The sequence below is a fragment of the Macaca nemestrina genome, chromosome 16 (assembly GCF_043159975.1).
Source record: "Macaca nemestrina isolate mMacNem1 chromosome 16, mMacNem.hap1, whole genome shotgun sequence".
NCBI classification, from domain to species: domain Eukaryota; kingdom Metazoa; phylum Chordata; class Mammalia; order Primates; family Cercopithecidae; genus Macaca; species Macaca nemestrina.
This window is the reverse complement of record NC_092140.1, coordinates 5,275,140-5,295,352: the sequence shown is the minus strand read 5'-3', so window position 1 is coordinate 5,295,352 and position 20,213 is coordinate 5,275,140. Positions and strand designations below refer to the sequence as shown.

The 20,213-nt window shown below is 39.2% G+C and overlaps 1 protein-coding gene across 7 annotated transcripts in view; it reads left to right on the top strand.

The window, feature by feature from the left end:
* The window catches only part of LOC105485316 (myosin XVI), a 703,391-nt gene that overhangs the window by 103,523 nt on the left and 579,655 nt on the right, over positions 1 to 20,213 (top strand). For 2 of the 7 annotated variants that reach the window (XM_024793956.2, XM_071081049.1), the window contains exon 1: positions 3,863 to 4,193. The exons of 4 other annotated variants lie outside the window; for them this stretch is intronic. In XM_024793956.2, the coding sequence (XP_024649724.2) occupies positions 4,031 to 4,193 (163 nt within the window). In that variant the 5' untranslated portion in view covers positions 3,863 to 4,030. Of the gene's footprint in view, positions 1 to 3,859; positions 4,194 to 20,213 lie in introns of those variants that run through there. One more of the 7 variants, XM_024793957.2, reaches the window with a different exon arrangement.

Here is a 20,213-nt window from a genome sequence, read left to right as displayed (position 1 = left end):
TGCAGGGGTGGAGCCCTCATGGAGAACCTCTGCTAGGGCAGTGTGGAAGGGAAATACGGGGTTGGAGTCCCCACACAGAGTCCCCATTGGAGCACTGCCTAGTGCAGCTATGAGAAGAGGGCCACCGTCCTCCAGACCCCAGAATGGTAGATACACCAACAGCTTGCACTGTACACCTGAAAAAGCAACAGACAATGCCAGCCCATGAAAACAGGGAGGCGAAGGGGTAGAAGGAGCTGTATCCTGCAAAGCCACAGAGGTGGAACAGCCCAAGGCCATGGAAGCCTACCTCTTGTATTAGTGTGACCTGGATGTGAGACATGGAGTCAAAGGAGATTGTTTGAGAACTTTAAAATTTAATGATTGCCCCACTGGACTTTAGACTTTCATGGGGGCTCTAGCCCCTTTGTTTTGGCCAACTTCTTCCATTGGAACCGGTGTACTTACCCAATGCCTGTATCCCCATGGTATCTAGGAAGTAACTAACTTGCTTTTGGTTTTACAGGCTCATAGGAGGGAGGGTTTGCCTTGTCTTAGATGAGACTTTGGACTTGGACGTTTGGGTTAATGCTGGAAAGAGTTTAGACTTTGGGGAACTGTTGGGAAAGCATAATTGTGTTTTGAAACTTGAGAAATATGAGATTTTGGAGGAGACAAGAGTGGAATCATATGGTCTGGCTTTGTGTCCTCACCCAAATCTTATCTTGAATTGTAACCTGGATTGTAATCCCTACGTGTTGGGGAAGGGGCCATGTGGGAGGTGACTAGATCATGGGGGTGGTTCCCCTACGCGTTTCTCATGACAGTGAGTGAGTTATGAGATCTGATGGTTTTATAAGGGGCTTTTCCTGCTTCTCTTAGCACTTCTCCTGTGCCATATGAAGAAGGACATGTTTCCTTCCCCTTCTGCCATCATTGTACATTTCCTGAGGCTTCCCTAGCCATGCACAACTGTGTGTCAATTAAACCTCTTCCCTTTATAAATTACTAAGTCTTGGGTATGTCTTCATAGCAGCAGGAAAATAAACTAATACAGTAAATAACAAACTAATACATGTACTTGCTCCCAGACTCTTAGAGGGGTAGCGTTGGTATAGAAAGAATGGAACCCCCACACCTCCACTGCCTCTTGTGGAACTTTTTGGGACTGAACTCAGTGTGCTCACACTTTCTCCAAAGCCAGCCAATGACACCAGGGAGCTACGTACCTTGTCACCCTCTACTGTCCTTCCAGCTGCCATGCTTCTGCTAAACCTTAACTACTGGTTGTTCTCTTAGGGTTTCACCCCTCTCTTCTCTCTTGTTCCTGTTCTCTGATCTTACAGTGCTCTCCCTCAGCTCAATCTCAGCATGTCTAAAAACTGCCCATTTTAAAAATAAGCAGTGTAAACATCATCAAGCTTCCCTTGATTTTCTCAGCTAGTCGGGATCTCTTTCCCACAGCACTTTGTAATTCTAACGATCGATAATTATCACTTTCAGTTTTGCAGATTTCTGGAAACTCTGATTTTAGTTTCTGTCACTGTTTTGGAAGCTTCACATGATCATTTTAGTTGTGCACATAGACCTAGGGCTGCATCTAAATGTGACCTTTACTGCATGCATCAGGGGCCTGTTATCCAGCCTTTGTAGCTCCTGGTGGCATGGCTTCTGCCTTTGCCCTGCTCCCCTGTAGCTATGTGGGTGTTTTCTTGGTTCCTCTACTAATAATTTGCCATTATATACGAGTGACCCATGCTGTACACTCTGCCCAGGCGCCTTCCCCAACTAGTGCTGATTCATCGTGCACACCTCGTCTAAAGCTTTCTCATCAGACCTAGCTGGAACCCTCCCTCGCACCCCCACAGCTAAATTCCACCATTCCTGTTCTTCTCTTTCATCTTAACCTATTCCTGACTTCCATAGTATTTTTCATAAATGCTATCTATATGTTAAACATAACAAATACACACATATATATATACACACACATATAAATACGTATATATCTATGCAGAAACAAATGTCTGAACCCACTTACCCACAAATTTTTTTTTTTTTTTTTTTGAGACAGAGTCTTGCTCTGTTGCCCAGGCTAGAGTGTGGTGGCACGATCTCAGCTTACTGCAACCTCCACCTCCTGGGTTAAACTGATTCTCCTGCCTCAGCCTCCTGAGCAGCTAGAATTACAGGAATGCACCACCACGCCAGGCTAATTTTTTGTGTTTTTAGTAGAGACGGGGTTTCACCATGTTGGCCAGGCTGGTCCCAGACTCCCAATCTCAGGTGATCCACCCACTTCAACCTCCCAAAGTGCAGGGATTACAGGTGTGAGCTACTCCACGATGATATTTTTGAAAGTATATCCTTGTAACCAAACTCAATGTAAAAAAATTTTTTAAATCTTTATTTCTTGAAGGACATTGAAAGGGACCCAATGTGTGACCCCAGCAACACTCTTCACAATCTCTCTTCCTCACTGCCTTATTTTCCATAGGCAGGTTCAGCACCTCTCACTGGCCCACAACTCAAGCCTCTGCAGGCCAGCCCAGGAAGCTATGGGGTCCCTGGAAGGTTCCTCCTCATTCTTCTCATGGCCTTCTCCTGTGCTTTCTCCCTGATCTGCCCAGCCCTTCTTCTTCTTCTGTATCACCCACAGCTGGGGCTGCAGCTTTTGCACTGGGGAGAAAGGGCTAGAAATGGGTGCAAAGTCAAAGGGGGATTCAGAAAAAGGGAAGATGGTGGGAGTGCTCTCAGGCCCCTGGGCCATGATGGTTCCTTAACACTTAGCCTTTCTCTAGATGGTGAGTCCCATGAGGGCAGGGCCCGGGTCTGTTCTGTTCACAGCACATACACCAGCGAGGTGCCTGGCCCCAAACAGGTGCTCAATGATATCAGCCAAGTGAATGAATGAAGGAACAATTTTGAAGTCATTAAGCTGATGAGTAAATGTAGTACTGAACGAAAGACACTAGAGGGAGATCAGAGAAGGACTTTAGCAACATGAGCACAGTAGAAGCCAAGATTTAGCTGTGTTTGACAGCATGGAAATTTCATTTCTGCTTCTTTGTCTTCAATTTAAAAAATTTTAAAAATAAAAGTAAATTATATAGATAGATAGATTTATTTATTTATCTGAACTGAATCCGATCCAAATCCTTTCTATTTTTAATATAGGTCATGATGGCCCTACCATTTGTAGAATAATGTTAAGACTATAGATAGACATTTTAAAAAGATACTTATTTGAGTAAAAGCCTCATGGTATGGCCCTGAATAAACAGATTGGCTAGAAGGAACACCACTAACAGTCATCTGAAAGGATGAATCATGGACACCTGAAAGAGCACTGGGGAGGAAAACACTGGGCCCGAAACGAAATTGTCAGATCTTCCTGACAATTTCATAAAGTATATAGGAGAAACAAGAAATTATTTAGGAATAAACAGAATAAAGTTCATGTGAAGCTCTGGGACTGACTGACTGTTCCACCTGAAAGAGGTATCCAGGCTTACTCTTTCTTCAGCCTTGACAATCACCTCCCTAGACATTGTTTGTCCATCTCTAAAATGGACTAACAGTAGTACGGAGTTTGTAGGATGAGAATGTGGCAAGGATTAAAGGAGACAGCGCACATAAGGACTAACACAGGGACCGGACCAGCACACACATAGTCAGAATGTACTGTGCATGCTCCGTTGAGGCCTTTCTGTGAGATTGATTAAATTTACTAACATTTGCCTGCCTCAGCCGTTTCCTCTCTTGGGCTCTTTTTTAATGATTATGCTGCACTAGAAATTTTTTCTTCGACTGAACTTCAAAATATTTGGGACCTGGAGCGCTTTGTGGGCGAAGGTACTCTTCTCTTATTGTTGAAATCCTCCTGCATGTTGGTTCATCTGGAGAAACAGAAAGACAAGGGCCCCGCCCTGGTTTATAAAGAAGCATAGAGCACAGTGCTACTCTAAAATCATTTCAAATTGCATGCATAGGTGCTGATGGAAGCGTGCGATGTCGAAGTTATACAAGCATTTTAAGTTCAGCCACATTCATGCTGCCATTTATAGTAAATCCTCCTTCTTATATTTGCTTTATTCTTGGCTGCAGTATTGTTGGATCTGGCAGAGACTCTGATAAGCAAATGGCCAAGAACTATCTTAACAAGGAAGAGGTGACCTTGAGGCAGAAGAGAGGAGGAGAGCTGAGAGAAACAAGTAGGTAGAATTGCAGAATGGTTAAAAAGAAAAAAAGGAGCTCTTGCCTTTACTTTCAGCTTGTCTGTATTAGTGCTCTTTTTCCTCTGGATAGATAAGTCTACCGGAAGTTCATTTACAGATGCTTCAGTAAAAAATTAAGTTGACTCATAGTAATAAAAGAGATGACAGGGAAGTCTTCAGTGGGTGCAAAAGCCATAATATTTTGAATGATGAATTCTTATATGAATTTAAAAATTAAAGATAGCCATTAGGTATCACATATATCATTTTGAAAATGATGTCGTGTATTCTGTCTAAATTTGAAAGAGGTGAGGTATCACTTCAAAGATTTGAGTCCATGTAATTTAGCTTTCCATAAGTAAGAGTAAATAAACATAAAATATAAAGAGACAACAGCATAGTAAGATCTTACAGCCTTTTAGTTTTAAAGACCTGGGTGGTGGACCTGGTCTATTGTTTTCAGTTGCGTTACATCACAATAAAAAGAAAAAAAAAAAGGACCTTAAAAATGAATCAAATTAATCATTTTAAAAAGTTCTAAATTGGAAGTCACACTGAAACAAATGAAAAAGGAATTAATTTGGAACTACTAGAAAAATAACATGTAGCCAGTATTGGATTCAGTTCAATTTCAAATCAGAACAACTTTTATGTTTTACCATCTGCCTCAGCAAGAGCCTTATAAAATTTGAACACTACAGTCTTTAGAGATTCACATATGAGGAAAGCTTTTTAAAGACCATTTGATGAATATAAAACCAGAATAAATAATGTTGGTGCTTGTCCATAAATAGAGTTAGTAATTAGTGATTACTGAAAAGATAAGTCACATCTGTCATATCATGGGCTCAGATATTCCATTTGAACTTCTGCCCTCTACACAGTCCCACAGTAGTCCAGTTAAATGGTCTTCTGACTCATGGTAGGTAAGCAAATTGAGACTCAGAGAAGACAAGCCAGGGGACTGTGTCCCTCCAAACTGTAAATTGGGAAAAAAAAAAAAAATGGAATTGAAGCTATAGCTCTAAACTGTTGGATTTAGGCATAATACTTATTTTTAAAAACAGGCAAGAAGCATGAAACAGAAACAACTTCTTTCTGCAAAATGCTTGTGTTCTAGTTATGTATTGAGATGAGGTAGATAGAAGGCAGGTAATGTTCTGACAAAGTAGACTCTACTTTCTTCACATATGCATGCATGCATGTGCATATTTGTGAGACTTGAATCACTTGTTAGCTTTACTTTATGGATAAGATATGAACATTTTATTTGCCCATTTAGTTGACTCTTCTGCAGCTCCTCTGGACATACACTGTAACATATGTGCCTTTTACAGTCCTGTGTCTTGCATGTTGCCTGCTTAATGAGTTAGTGAATGCTTAAGGAAAGGAATCCTCAACAAGGAAAAAGGGAAAAAAAGAGACAAGATGCTGATATTAGAAAAAAAGTGATAATATCATTGAATCAAGGTTTTACTGAAGCTAATCATTTTAAGAAAATATAAGATTCTACAGGAGGCAGGATGCTTGGGTGATAGACACTAATAAGACAGATCCAGCTACTGTCTACACAGTCTTGACAGAAATGCCTTCAGGTTTAAAAATTCTAAATCACTAACTGTTTATTGATTTAACATTTAACATGTGCCAGCTACTCTGACTGGGTTAAAATGTCAAACAAGATATGGTCCTTGCCCAAATGGAGTTCACAGGAAACACTCGAGGAAATAAATAAATGGATTATAAAGTGACAGATGCTGAGATAGTCCCAGCACTACACAAAGCAGGGCTCAGAGGAAGGAGCACCATCTATCAGGGTGGGGTTGGGAGGTGTAGTCTCTGACTTTTGACAACACATTCCCATTTCCTCCTTTCAGACTATGAGAAATGTAACTCATCAAGAGTTATACCTAGTTTACGTTCTTGCTGCCCTGTTAGTAGAGCCTGCCTTCCCTGCTAAATGAGAAAATAAACCAAGAAAATTATTTCAAGAACTAGGTCTTGAAATTAAACCAGTATGCAACTTGGGGAGATGTAGCCAGGTTAAGGAGAAGGGGTCATTCCAACACAAAGACTCTGAAGCCAGAAATAGCACTTCATGTTTGAAGACGATATAGTGTTTAGGGAGTGGAGCTGAGATGAAAGAGACAAGAAGTAAAGCTAACTGAGCTTGTCAGATAAAGTTTATGGCTTGGAAAGATGGGATTGATTATGGTCACACTTTAAGGTCAAGAAAACAAATTGGGCACATTGTCTTAAGAGGGCTAAAGTTTAATTGAATTTGATTAAAATATAAAAAGGAATTGATTTTCGCATTTTCTGAATATGGTAGGGCTCATTTGTGTGTCTGGGAAATCTACATAATCTTTCTGGATTTGACATTCTGTCTGCCTGTAAAAACATTGGAAATATGTAAATGAGTGATTGTATCTAAATGTGTCCTCAATTCTGGATATGCTTAAGACATTCTAAAATTTATCTTTACTTGTCTCCTCTTTTTATTTCTTGATATCTAGTTAGGTAACATGCCCTCCTGGTTATGTTCATGGAAGTTATCCTTTCACGTGTAAGAAGCCACCTTCAAAACTTAGTGTCATAATACATGAAGAAGGATCACTTCCCAGTCATTCCATGCAGCCAGAATGCCCTTATCCCCAAACCAAAGACATTCCATAGAAACTATAGACCAAGGTTCCTTATGAATATAAAAACAAAGTATTTAACAAAATGCTAGCAAATCCTATGCAGAAACATATAGAAAGATTTATTCACTGTGACCAAGTTAGATTCATCCCAGGAGTATCAGGTTGGTCCAAGACATGAAAATCACTGAATACAATATATCATATTAACAGGCAAAGTATTACAGAAGACAAATTCATGGGTGAAGTAATACAAAAGCCAAATGATCATCTCAGTAGACTCAGAAAAATGACTTGACAAAATATAACTCCCTTTTATGATAAAAAATACTCAGTAAATAGGAAACAGAAAGATGCTTCCTGAACCTAATAGAACTTTATTCCTAAGATGAGGAACAAGACAATAATCTCTGCTGTCAACACTTCAATTCCATAACGTACTGCATGTTCTAGCCAGGGCACTTACACAGCAAAATGAAATAAAAATAATTCAGATTAAAAAATAAGAAGCAAAATTATCTATTCTTAGATAACATGATCTTGCATATAGAAAATTATAAGAAATCCATATAAAATGTAGAACCAATAAATGAGTTCTGAATGTTTACACGATACAAGATCCGCAAACAAAACTCCATCGTGTTTTTACAAACCAGCAATGAACAACTTAAAAATGAACTTACAAAAACAATTCTAAATACAAATAGCATCAAAAAGAATAAAGTGCTTAGGGACAAATTAACAGAACAAGTGCAAGATTTGTACATTTAAAACTATAAACTATTGTTTAGAGAAATTAAAGAAGCCTTCAAAGGGAAAGACATTCTTTTCCATGGATTGAAAGACATTATATTGGAAAGATGGCAATGCTCCCCCAAAGTGGCCTATAGACAAAATGCAATCCCTACTAAAATTATAGCTGGACTTTTTGCAGAAATTGACAATCTGACCTTAACATTAACACATAGATGCAAGATATCCAGATGACTACAAACTATCTTTAAAAAGAAAACAAAATTATAAGACTGACATATCCCAATTACAAAATTACTACAAAGCTACAAAACAATCAAAACAATGTGATCCTGGTATAAAGCTGATATATATATCAATGGGATATAATTAAGAGTCCAGAAATAAACACTTACATTTATGATCAATCAATTTTGACAACAGTGCCAAGACTATTCTACGGGAAAAGAAGAGTCTATTCAACAAAAGTTGCTGAAACAACTGAAGATCCATATGCAAAAGAATGAAGTTGGACCCATACTCCATACCATATACACAAATTAACAAAAAAATAGACCTTGGAACTAAATGCAGTTGCTACAATTATAAAATTCTTAAAAGAAAACACAGGAGTAAATTTTTGTGACCTTGGATTAGTCAGTGGTTTCTTAGACATCATGCCAAAATCATAGTGACAAAAATGGTAATTTGAACTACATTAAAATTGATAACTGTTATGTTTTATAGGTCATCATCAGAACAGTGAAAATACCACACAGAGAATGGGAGAAAACATTTGAAAATTTTATGTCTGATATGGGAATTTTTCTAAAATATTTAAAGTGACTCTTACAATATAACAATAAAAAGACAAGCAACCCAATAATAAAGGATAAAGGATGTGAATAGTATGTTTCCAAACAACATAAACAATTGATCAATAAGGAGAGAAAAAGATGATCCAAATCATTAGTAATTAAGAAAATGCAAATCAAACCTACAGTGAGATAAACTTCATACCGATAACTGGCTAAAATAAAACGTCAATCAGACAATAACAAGTGTTGACAAGGATATGAAGAAATCGAAACCCTGATACATTGGTAGTAGAATTGTAGAATACTACACCCACTTTGGAAAAGTTTGGCAGTTCTGCAAAATTTTAAATGTAGTGTTATCACATGATCCAGAATTCTACTCCTATGTATAGTCCCAGGAGAACTGAAAACATATGTCCACACGAAAACCTGAACATGAATGAATATTCATAGCATTCTTCATAGTAGCAAAAAACCTAGAAACAACCTAAATGTCCATCTACTGAAAGAAACACACAAAATGTGGTATACCCATACAATTGAATATTGTTCAATATAAAAAGGAATGACATATTGATTCATGCTGTCAAATGTATAAACCATGAAAATATGCTAAGTGAAAAAAGTTAGACACAAAAGGCCACGTATGGTATAACCTCATTTGTATGAAATGTCCAGAATTGGCAAATCCCAGAAACAGAAAGCAGACTGATTTCCAGAGACCTTCAGATGGTTCTGGGTTTTGTTTCCAAACTAGCTCATCTACAACTGGCTACCTCCATACTAAACAATCCATTAGTATAAAAGTGAAATATGCATTTTTTTTTCTTTCCTGACCTGTTTAGACCATTCTGTATTGTGAATTTTCTTGCCCACCTTCCTTTCTCTGCACAAATGCAGTCCCTTATATCCTGTCTTCACTGCTCCTATGGCACTGCATAAACACTTTGATTTGGCATAAACACTTTGATTTGGCATAAACACTTATATTTACATGTGGCTGATGATTTTCACAACTGCCCTCCTTCCTCCAGGAAACTATAAGTTACTGCAGAGTTGGACGCAATAATTTGTCTTCATTATCTTATCCAAGTCAACTTTTACGAAAACATTTTGCACACGCTAGTCTTTCTATAACTATTTGTTAAATTGAATATTTGAAGAGTAGCATTTTCTAGTAAAAATGTATATGTAGTAGACATTAAAGAGAAAATATGTCCACTTTCTTTGTATTTTGTGTCTAAGTACAAAACAAGTTAAGACTCTTTCAGAGGCAAATGCAATGTTCTGAGTAAGTGCAAACCCTAGTTTGCCTGGGAATTCGAATTCCTTCACCATTGTAGTCTATGCTTGAAATCATCGAGAAAACTGGATGGCATCAACTCCATTTTCTCTTTTAGCTGTTCCTCGGCCGTTTAGTGATGGGGTCATATGATGATGACTTGGGAACTGAACCATGGGCAGTAATCCTTTTTCCCTTGCTCATGTGTAAACCACACTGTCAGTGAATTAAGCTGAAGATTTTATCTGTGCCCTTGAAATGTGGTTCTAGGGAATTATGGCATTCTTGGTCTGGAATTTGAATTCCTTACTTACTGCTCTAAGTGCATTAAATGTTGCAGTATTTTAGAAACTACTTACTCTTTTAAGAAAGTTGTTAGAATCCATCAGTAAGTCAAAGCAGTACAAAAGTGTAGAAAGAAAGGGTTGTTAGGACAAATTCATTTATCTCCCTATGTCTTAATTGAATATGAAAAGATAGGAAAAGGTTAGAGGAAAGATTAAGTATTGTGTACATTGTCCCCACTATAACAAAAGTGATCTGCCTAAAATGTCCTTTATTTCTGGGGCTTGAAACCTGTGAATAGCTCCCTCCCCACTATCCCCAAGATAAAATTCAAATTGCTCCTGGTGACCTGATCTCTGATTCCATTTCAGCGTCCTCTCTCATCTGCTTGCTCATCCTTCACTCCAGGCTCCAGCCATCCCTGAACGTCTTCATTTACACAAAAGAAAGCTGTTTTCCATTCTTTCTTGCCACAGAATGTGCCATTTTCTTCAGGTTTTTGTTTTCCTAGAGCAGTGATTCTCAGACTTAGTGTGTAGCAGAGAACCACCTGGAGGGCCTGTGAGATTCCCAAGAGCGCTGGACCCACCCCAGAGATTTGGATGCAGCACAGCTTGATGGGAGCACAGAATGTGCATTTCAAACAAGTTATGTGGGGATGCTGCTGCTGGTCCAGGGGCCACAGTTAAAATCACAGGAGTACATCACTTTTTCATACGCCCTCATTCCCTCGTTCCTTCTACGCATTCTGCAGATTTCGGGTATGATAGCTCATTTTGGCCAAATCTTATTTGATCCCTAGCAGTTGGGCAGAGGCTTTTCCGTGTATACCTGAGTGGTTTTACTCCACTTTACTATAGCACTGAACAGCCTGTTGTCAATGCCCAAATAATGTCACTGAAATGGTAAGCTCTTCTTAGGCACGGGCTTTCATCTGTGCCATGGTTGTCTCTCAGGGCCTAGTGTCTGCCTGATAGTACAGGCTCCGTAAACAAAATTACTAAAGGAAAATAAAGAAGAAATAAATGGAGACTAGGATCCGTGTTCAGTCCATCTCGTGTTCTCTCTAATACCAGCAAAGGCTGTACATAGCAGAAGCCCTGCACGCATAACCAGGGACGGTTTACAGGGATCCAAGGACAAGACTTATTGAGTACCCACTAAATATGCTTATTTATTCTATTAACCTTTCCTAGATATATCATACCCAGATAATAATTGATTGTCTTTCCCTTAAACCATCCCCTTCCTCTTGCACTCTGTGTCTTCCTCCTCCACTCTCCAGTCCCTCACCAGATACACAGATGGCCTCACCAAACACCCAAGCACCTGGAAACCTGGGCTTCTCTCTCACTTCCCAATCCTGCCAGTCTCCAGGCTATGGCTTCCTGAGGATTTACCCAGTCTGCTTTGTCTTCACTACCATGACTCCATTTCAAGCCCTCATGCTCTCTCCCCTGGACTATTATAGGAGCTTTTTAAATAAGTTTCCTTGCTGTCCATCTTGTCTCCCTCAAATCTGTTCTTCACAGAGCATCACGATTTAACTCCTCTGTTTAAAATCTGCTAACCACTCCCCATCTGCTGCAAGAGTGGTCTTAATTTTTCAGGTTAGGGATCTCTTTGAATAACTACAGACTCTCTCCCAAGATTCTCTGGAAGAGGTGCATGTAATTCAGGCCAGAAGAGTACCTGCAAAAAGGGGAGAAGAGACTTCCCAGCAGGAGACACCTCCTACAAGGCATTGTGCATTAAGGCTGTGGTGGCAGTGGGTGTCCTGGAACATTTGCATAGAAGATGAGAAGCAGCTAGAGTTGAGCCTATAGAGACAGACAGGAGCATCTCACAGAGTACATTGTATATGGTACGAAGGAGCTATTGCCTGGGCCAGCCACCACCTCTTCTATGCCTCCATCTTGCTTTGTCTAAGCTTACCTTTGCATTTTCCACACTGTTATAGTTGCTGATTTGCTACGCTAGGAAATCAGTTTAAGGGCAGTGACTGCCCCTTAGTTGTATCCATATGCAAAAGTATAGTAGCCTGTCAGTCAATAGTTGTTGAATGAATGAATGTAGAAAGAACCAATGCTTCTGAGTTACCTTAGTTTTACACACTTGGAAATCCTTTTCTCACTGTGTCTGTTGCTGCTATGTTATTATGTCACTATTTATAACACTTAAACAATAGATTATAATCTGTATACAGTAATACACACATATATGACATGTACAATTCAACCAATCTTAATGTATCTCTCTATATTTATACCTGTGCAACCACCATCAGATCAAAATATGAAACATTTCCATTTGTTCTAGAAAGTTCCCTAGAGCCTTTTTCCTATCAATAGTCCATTTCCCTGACTTATATTAGCATAATATTTACTTGTTTTTGGATTTTATGTAAATAAACAGTCATAAATTTGACTCTCAAAATATCCCCCATCGGATTAATGTAAGACTCTTATTTTGGTGATATTTCTCCACAACCATTGCACTACAACTTACCTTAATCCACTCAATTAACACCTACCTATTTGGCTTTAGAGATGTATATCAATATCTTCTGTGGTCTGAATATAATTCTTACCATATTAGCAGCTTAGATGTAATTGCCAGCATTCATGATATGTTAAAAAATATTATTAAATGTCTACCAAATTTGCTACAGCTTAGCTACTTCATAAGAATCTAAAATTTGATTCCCTGCTGTACTCTGAAATTTCAAATATAAACATATATACCTCTTCCCTTGATAAAGTCTCACTTCCGATCTGTATCTTTTCTTGACACTTTCCTTCTCTTTACACTTTTGGTTGACTGGGGTCTGTATGTTGCAATGTCTGCCTTGATAGATACTCGAGGGTGTAAAAGTAAACATCACTGGCTGGGGGCAGTGGCTCAGGCCTGTCATCCCAGCACTTTGGGAGGCCCAGGCAGGAGGATCACGAGGTCAGGAGATCGAGACCATCCTGGCTAACACAGTGAAACCCCGTCTCTACTAAAAATACAAAAAATTAGCTGGGCGCGGTGGTGGCGCCTGTAGTCCCAGCTACTCGGGAGGCTGAGGCAGGAGAATGGCGTGAACCCCGGAGGTGGAGCTTGCAGTGAGCCGAGATCGCGCCACTGCACTCCAGCCTGGGCGACAGAGCGAGACTCCGTCTCAAAAAAACAAAACAAACAAAAAGAGTAAACATCATTGTACCAGCGTCATGTCAGCATTTTGAGAGGAAGCCCACGCAGGATGTAAATTAGCAGTAATAGGATGTAGCATCAGGAGGTATCACAGCCATACATCAGTGCAGCTAAACTGGCCAAGAAGAAAGGGGAAGGGGCCGAGTGGGAGGCAGTTTGCCCGCTGTGACCCTTGAACAGTTATTTCCTACTCATTTTACACAACCCCTTCCCTTCTCCACCTTCTCCTCTCCAGATGTCTCTCTTATGCGTGTCCTCCCCTCTCCCTCTCCCTCCCTATGTACACAACATCAACATGTAGGGTTGAAGGGACGTTGGGCAGTGAGGAAGGTAGAAAAATGTGACAGATAGAAGAAAGGCCTGTGCTAGGAGTTGAGGGCAAATGGCATACTGGAAATCTAAGCCTAAACCACCCAGCAGGAGGGGTATTGCCCCATGATGAAAGGCATGGTGGACTCTGTAGCCTGAATGTCTTGGTCAACAGAGTCATGCTCTTTTCTGGCCAAATGATTTTGAATGTCTTGCTTAGTCTTTGTGCCTCAGTTTCCTCATCTGTTAAAAAAGTATTAGTACCCACAACATTGTTCCATTTCTTAAATGAATTGATGCCTATGAAGACATTAGAATGCCTACCACATAAGAAGCACTTTTTAATTGTTTGCTATATAAGATGAAGGCTTAAGAAATGGAAGTCATTTCCTAGAAATATTCACTACGAAGCTTATTTAGAATATTCATACTTTTTGAATAATAAATCTGAATATTTATTCTGGAAATGCTAAAGGGAATGACACTAACATATTTATTTTTTGACTACCTGAGTTTTAGGGCTGCTCTGATGTTTGACATTGAAGTCACACTGAAGAAGAGAGGGAGCAGGGATGAACCATACTAAGAGCATGCATTCATATTACTGTTTTCAGGTATCCCAGCCTCATTCCCTTGATGCCAAGTCTATGAGTAGAATTTCTGGATTTTGGGCTTCTAGGGATGAGAGGTTTCCAGGATCGGCAACAATAGATAAATTAAAGAAATACTGCATTGAGTCAGATCAAGTCTACTGCATTGAGTCAGATCAAGTCCACGTTTATGAGGAAACTGTGGAAAGAAGGAAGCAGAGATAGGGATGGAGATTTCGAGACAGGAAGAGGACTTACCTTTTGGTCGATGATGATGGGACGTGCTGTCCACTTCCCACTTGTCACTGCCTCTGCTCTGACCCCAGTGCTTCGCCCTTAGTGGCCTTGGGCGGCCTCACCTTCCCAAACACACTATCCTTTCTATTTCTCCTGCTCCAATAATTTCCTGCAATATTTATGCGTTTCAGATCTAATCATCCCTCTCCTCTGCATTAAAAGCTTCCTTGTCTCTGTACGACTCATGAGAATGGACAGAGCCTCTCACCCCTACCCTGCAGCCTGGCCTCCACTTACCTCTCTAACTAACCTCTCAACTGGCTGTGCCAGGTACTATCCTTCAGCCTTGCCAAATATTTCTGTTTATTTCTTGAACATGTCATGAAGACACCACACACCTCCCTTCTGCCCACCTGCTTTGCCTGATTTCTTCCTACTCATTCTCTGGTGTCTGCCAAGCACCACATCTTCAGAAACACAGTGCAAACCCTCAAGCTTCGGGTGCCTGCTCCATACTGCCATGCATTTTCTAGTGTAGTCTCCATAATTCTGGTTCCCAGTATATAATCTTTGTAAGCTCCACAGGGTAGGGTCTAGGTCTGATTCATGGCTGTTGTATGTCGAGTGCTCAACAAAGACTTCCAGGGTTGATAGAATTCTTTGGTAGTCCCCCTACTTATTTGCAGTTTTGCCCTCTGCAGTTTCAGTTAACCACAACCAACTGTAGTCTCAAATATTAAATGGAAATGTCTAGAAATTTCTATTTAATATTTGTATTCTATTTCTAGAAACTCGTTAATTTTAAATTGCATGCTGTTCCATGCATGGAGTAACATGATGAAGTCTCACGCCATCCAGCTTCACTTCTTTCTGGACATGAATCATCCCTTTGTCCATTGCATAAACACTACATGCTTCCTGCTCGTTAATCATCCACATCGTGTACTCCTGACATCCAGTCATTGACATTGTCGCGGCTCAGTGATCCTGGGCCATCTGAAGCGGATGATCCTCTCTTGACTGCAGTGTTAGGTCAATAGTAGCCTGCTCCATACCAATGCCTACGTCATTCCCCTCACATCAGGCATCAGTAGGCATTTTATCATCTCACATCATCACAAGAAGAGTGAGTACGGTATAGTAAGATATTGTGAGAGAGAGAGAGACGATGAGGGAGAGCACATTCACCTAACTTTCATTATAGTATTTTGCTATAATTGTCCTGTTTCATCATTGTTGCTGTTAATCTCTTACTGTGCCTAATTTATAAACTAAACTTTATCATAGGAATGTATGTATAGAAAAAAACAGTGTATATAGGGCTCCGTATTACCTGTGGTTTCAGGCATCCACTGGGGATCTTGGAAAGTGTCCCCTGCAGATTGGGAGGATACCATATAATGTCTACTTGTTTAGCACCTGGTTCATGGGTAAACATGGCATATTTACTGTGAAGGGGTTCTGCTAGTCATTGATACCTGCAAGACTGTACCAAAGGCAGTGATGTCTTCAGGGCAAATCACATAATAAATATTTTCAGTAATATAAAGATAGCATTAGGTTAATACAATATCAGGGGTGTGTGAAATACTTAGATAGTGATGGTTGGAAGTGTACTTGTTGAGTACCTATCTTGTACAGAAGAACCCTGGGCGCTAGGCATTATTGTTTCCATTTCTTATCACAGGAATTTGAACCTCAAACAGGTGACCTGACATTTAGGAAGTGACAGATACAGGATTCATATCCAAGGAAGTTTACTGATGTAGAAGTAAGGAGAGATGACTCACTAGAGGAGCCTTGGTCAGGAAAAGGATGTCCCAGACTTCTAGGGTTTCATTAGCCTCACTCACTGTGGCCAGAATTTACCTGTGTCTGTTGCTTTACTCTGATAAGTCCTTCCAGTTATTTATAGGAGTGTTAAATATGCAGAGAGAGAGAGAGGAGGAGGAAGAGAAAAGGAGGAGGGGAGAAGGCAGCAGTTAGTGGGGGATGGAAAAGAGAGGGATGGTGGGGGATGGAGGGGAGGAAGAGAAGGTAAGAGGAGTGGCCAAAAGAGGCTAAGAGAGATTCTGATGGGAAACATGAAGTCGTGGATCATGAATCAGAGACATGGATCAGAGCACAGACCACACTCACAGAGCATCCTGGCACTGATTTCCAGAGCCCCACTATTCAAAAAGCAATAGACAGAAAGCCTGATATTATCCTGCAAGGGTAGTGGAATTGTAACACAGGAGAGGAACCAAAGAGTTCAAGGACTCAGCTTTTATAAGCTGCACATATGCCCATTTGAGAGAGAGACAGCCCTTTCCTCTGACAGCCCAAACTGTGCAGATAGGAGAAAATATTTATGGAGAATAATATCCTAACAATGAGGGCTATTGAAACTTACCCAAAAGAATTGAAACTTCAGTTTGGGGAAATAGTTTAATGACATTTGTGAATTTGGGTATCTCAGTGTACATTTCTTTTTCTGGAACACTTTAAAATATTGTTAAATTTTGGGAACCTCTCTAGTGACTATATTGTATACATTGTCACTCAAAGAAAATTAGCAACAAGGGAATTCAAATTCATTTAGAAGAAGAAAGTTAAACTAGTACCCAGATCCCCCTATGATCCGTTTTAATGGAGCCTTCATGGGGAATACTGAAAGACAATATAAACTCAGTCTGCTTGTACCTACATGCTTGAATGAAGAAGGGGCTATACTCCACTTCAATTCTCTCTTCTTCTCCTGTCATGTATGGTAAGTTATGTTTACCTAAGTGTTCAATAATCCTGCCTTTAATAAAATATTCCTCAAGACATTATATGTCATGCACCAGAAAATGTTTTACAGCCATTCTAATTCTCTGGCTCTGCATTTGTTGATCTCTGAATGTTCACTAATGTTTTGGACCTCTTAGGAAATAGGGAAAGTAGAAGGCTTGAGACTCAAATAATGAATTACCTACCTAGGAAGAGCCTTCCATATGATACTAGTTAAGAAAAATGCAAAGCGTTGCATTATAAATGCTGGATTGACTGGTACAGGAAGAAAATGAATATAGGCTTTAGAGAAGGTCAGGACTAATTTAAGCAATAAAAAAATCAAGAAGAATTTGTAGATTAAATGGGCTTGAAGTACATTTGAAGAATGCACAGAATTTGAATAAGTAACCTAGTGTGATTAAATTGTAAATAAGAGCATGATTCAACTAAAGAGGCATATTTTGTTTAAAACGTCCATGTATATCAATGGGAAAAGTATGAAAGAGAGGCTGAGGCTCCTTTTTTAATTGCCTTACAATTCCTTTCATCCTTTTCAGGAAAATTAAGAATATCTTTTAGGTCATCAAAAAGCCTTCAGATATTGTCTTCTAAATGACAAATTTATAGAGATCTGTTCAAACATTTCAGCCTGGTGTCCCAGCTGTCTTATTTAGGCCATCAGTAATCTCTAAACTTGCTTCATCAACAATAAAAGTTTTTTTATCTGCCTATTCCTGGTAACTGGTTGCAGTATACTATTTATTCCCTCAAACTGATTAAAGAACAAGGCAGAGAATACTTAATTATTCATGTGCTCATATCCATCCATATCATACACGTGCACATCAACCTCAGTAGAGTCAAATAGACATAAAACAACACTGTCTGTTTCTTATTCACCATTAAGATATGCAAACTTTTGTTCAAGGTCAAACATTAGTCAGGTGAAATGACATCTGAAAATGGGAAAGTACTCCTAGATAGTTGTAACACATATGCTGGAAAGATTTCAAAGTGATTGTTCATATTCAAGTGAAAAACCTCACAAACGCTTTACAAATGTCCTCCTTTAGATACCCAGTTTAACTGGTCCTCACTAGAATTTAAAACATTTCATTTTGATTAGGGAAAAAAATCACCAAAGGAAGTGGGTGGCAAATGCCCTTAAGGAGCAATTAGAACATCCCATATAGCCTGAGTGTGTGTGTGTGTGTGTGTGTGTGTGTGTATCTTCATATATCCATATCAATGCACTTGCATATATTTGCTATTATATTAATCTATATTGCATTACAGAGAGTAATTTTCAGTCTTTTGAAACAGTATTTAAAATTGCATTTCTTTTCTATATCACTACTCTATGAAAGTATTTGAATAATCAGGGATATTTTCTAGCCCCTATATGACAAATTCACTTTTAGTCACTAAAGCAGTGTTCAGCTGGGTTAGCCCTCACTGCCCTCTGACATGGAGAGGGCAGGTCCTATCAACCCCTACTTCTTTCCAATTGTGCAAGTCTGTATTGTAAATTTCTTCTTGTTTACCCCACAATTGCCCACATCTAACTTGAATGTCCATTTGTTCTGGTTGGAGAAATGTGAGACTATGTGCAGCTGAAGTGAACACATGGCCCTGTGGAATCCTGAATCCGAGAGCTAGTGGTTTCATAGGCAGGCCAAAATCAGGAACAACCTCCACAGTCACTAGACTGAGATGAGGGACTTGATCAGAGAGTCAAGGGTCTGTTGAGTCATTCAAGGTAGGCTTGATCCTGGTCCTGAGGCACCAGGGGTTGACCAGTGGCTGATTCTATAGCAAGAGCTGAGTGTATTTATGCCTTATTTTTTGACAACTCAGATACTTTCTCCTCTATAGCCTTCAGTCTCAATTATTAGACCAGAGTTATGTTCCCAGGAGAGGTCTTGACTCCATTCACATAGAAACAGTCAATATTTGTGATAAAGGATATTATAAATTTAGCTCTCAGCCATTGTGTGTGAGACACTTGTGGCTCAAGGTCTCTAAATGTATGTAATTTACTTCATCAAAGGCTAATATTTATAAGCCCCAGCCTATTCACTGGGCAGAGGCAATGATGCCCCATCACAGAGCTTAATTTTGCATTACAAAAAACTGCTGTGTGTGATTTATATCTTCATTTAGAATTTTTGTCATGACCTACTGTTAATACATACTTTACCTAAATTAATGATGTTTGCAAACTTTAGTTTTAATTTCTTCATTTAAAAAAGCATGACAATGTAGGAACTATTAGATTAGGAATTATCTGTCAGCTGACTGGCATTATGAAACTACAGGTTGTACATTGTCCAAATAGGGTTTTAAATGAAAACATGAAGTAATATCTCACCTGGGGCCTTTTTGGAGCTGTGTCTCATGAATCCCATTTTAAAAGATATTTACTAAGTAATTTCTAATTTTTGAATGTTTATCTCTCATTAGAATCATTACAGTTTCAATTTTTTTTTTTTTTTTTTTTTTTGGCTGGGAAATCATTTAGCCTTATTTGAAAAAGTCTGGTGTATAATAATGCTAACATTTAAAAGAAAAAAATCATGTGTTCATATCAGAAATAGTGTGAATAATGAGCAGCTGTATGGTGTATAAAAGACATAAAGGGGTTTCTTGATTATTCAAAAATGAGTTTGAAATATTATGCATTCGTATTTGGGAAGAACAATAGTTCATTGTAATAATTCTGAAAAATAAAATAATTGTGCTTTATTTGTTTGAAAATTTTCTGGAAATGAAAAGCAATACCCTCTTTCAAATGCATGGATTTAGTTTTGTACTTAATGACCATATTCTGCAAAATAGATAAATTGCTAACAATATATTTAATTTAGCCTTGGTCATTTCTTGCTACTGTCATCGACTCTAATACCATATTTAAAATATAAGATTCAGCCGGGCATGGTGGCTCATGCCTATAATCCCAGCACTTTGAGAAGCCAAGGTGGGTGGATCACCTGAGGTCAAGAGTTCGAGACCAGCCTGACCAACATGGTGAAACTCCATGCCTACTAAAACTACAAAAATTAGCTGGGCATGGTGGTAGCCACCTGTAATCCCAGCTACTTGGGAGGCTGAAACAGGAGAATGACTTGAAACAGGGAGGCAGATGGTTGCAGTGAGCCAAGATGGTGCCA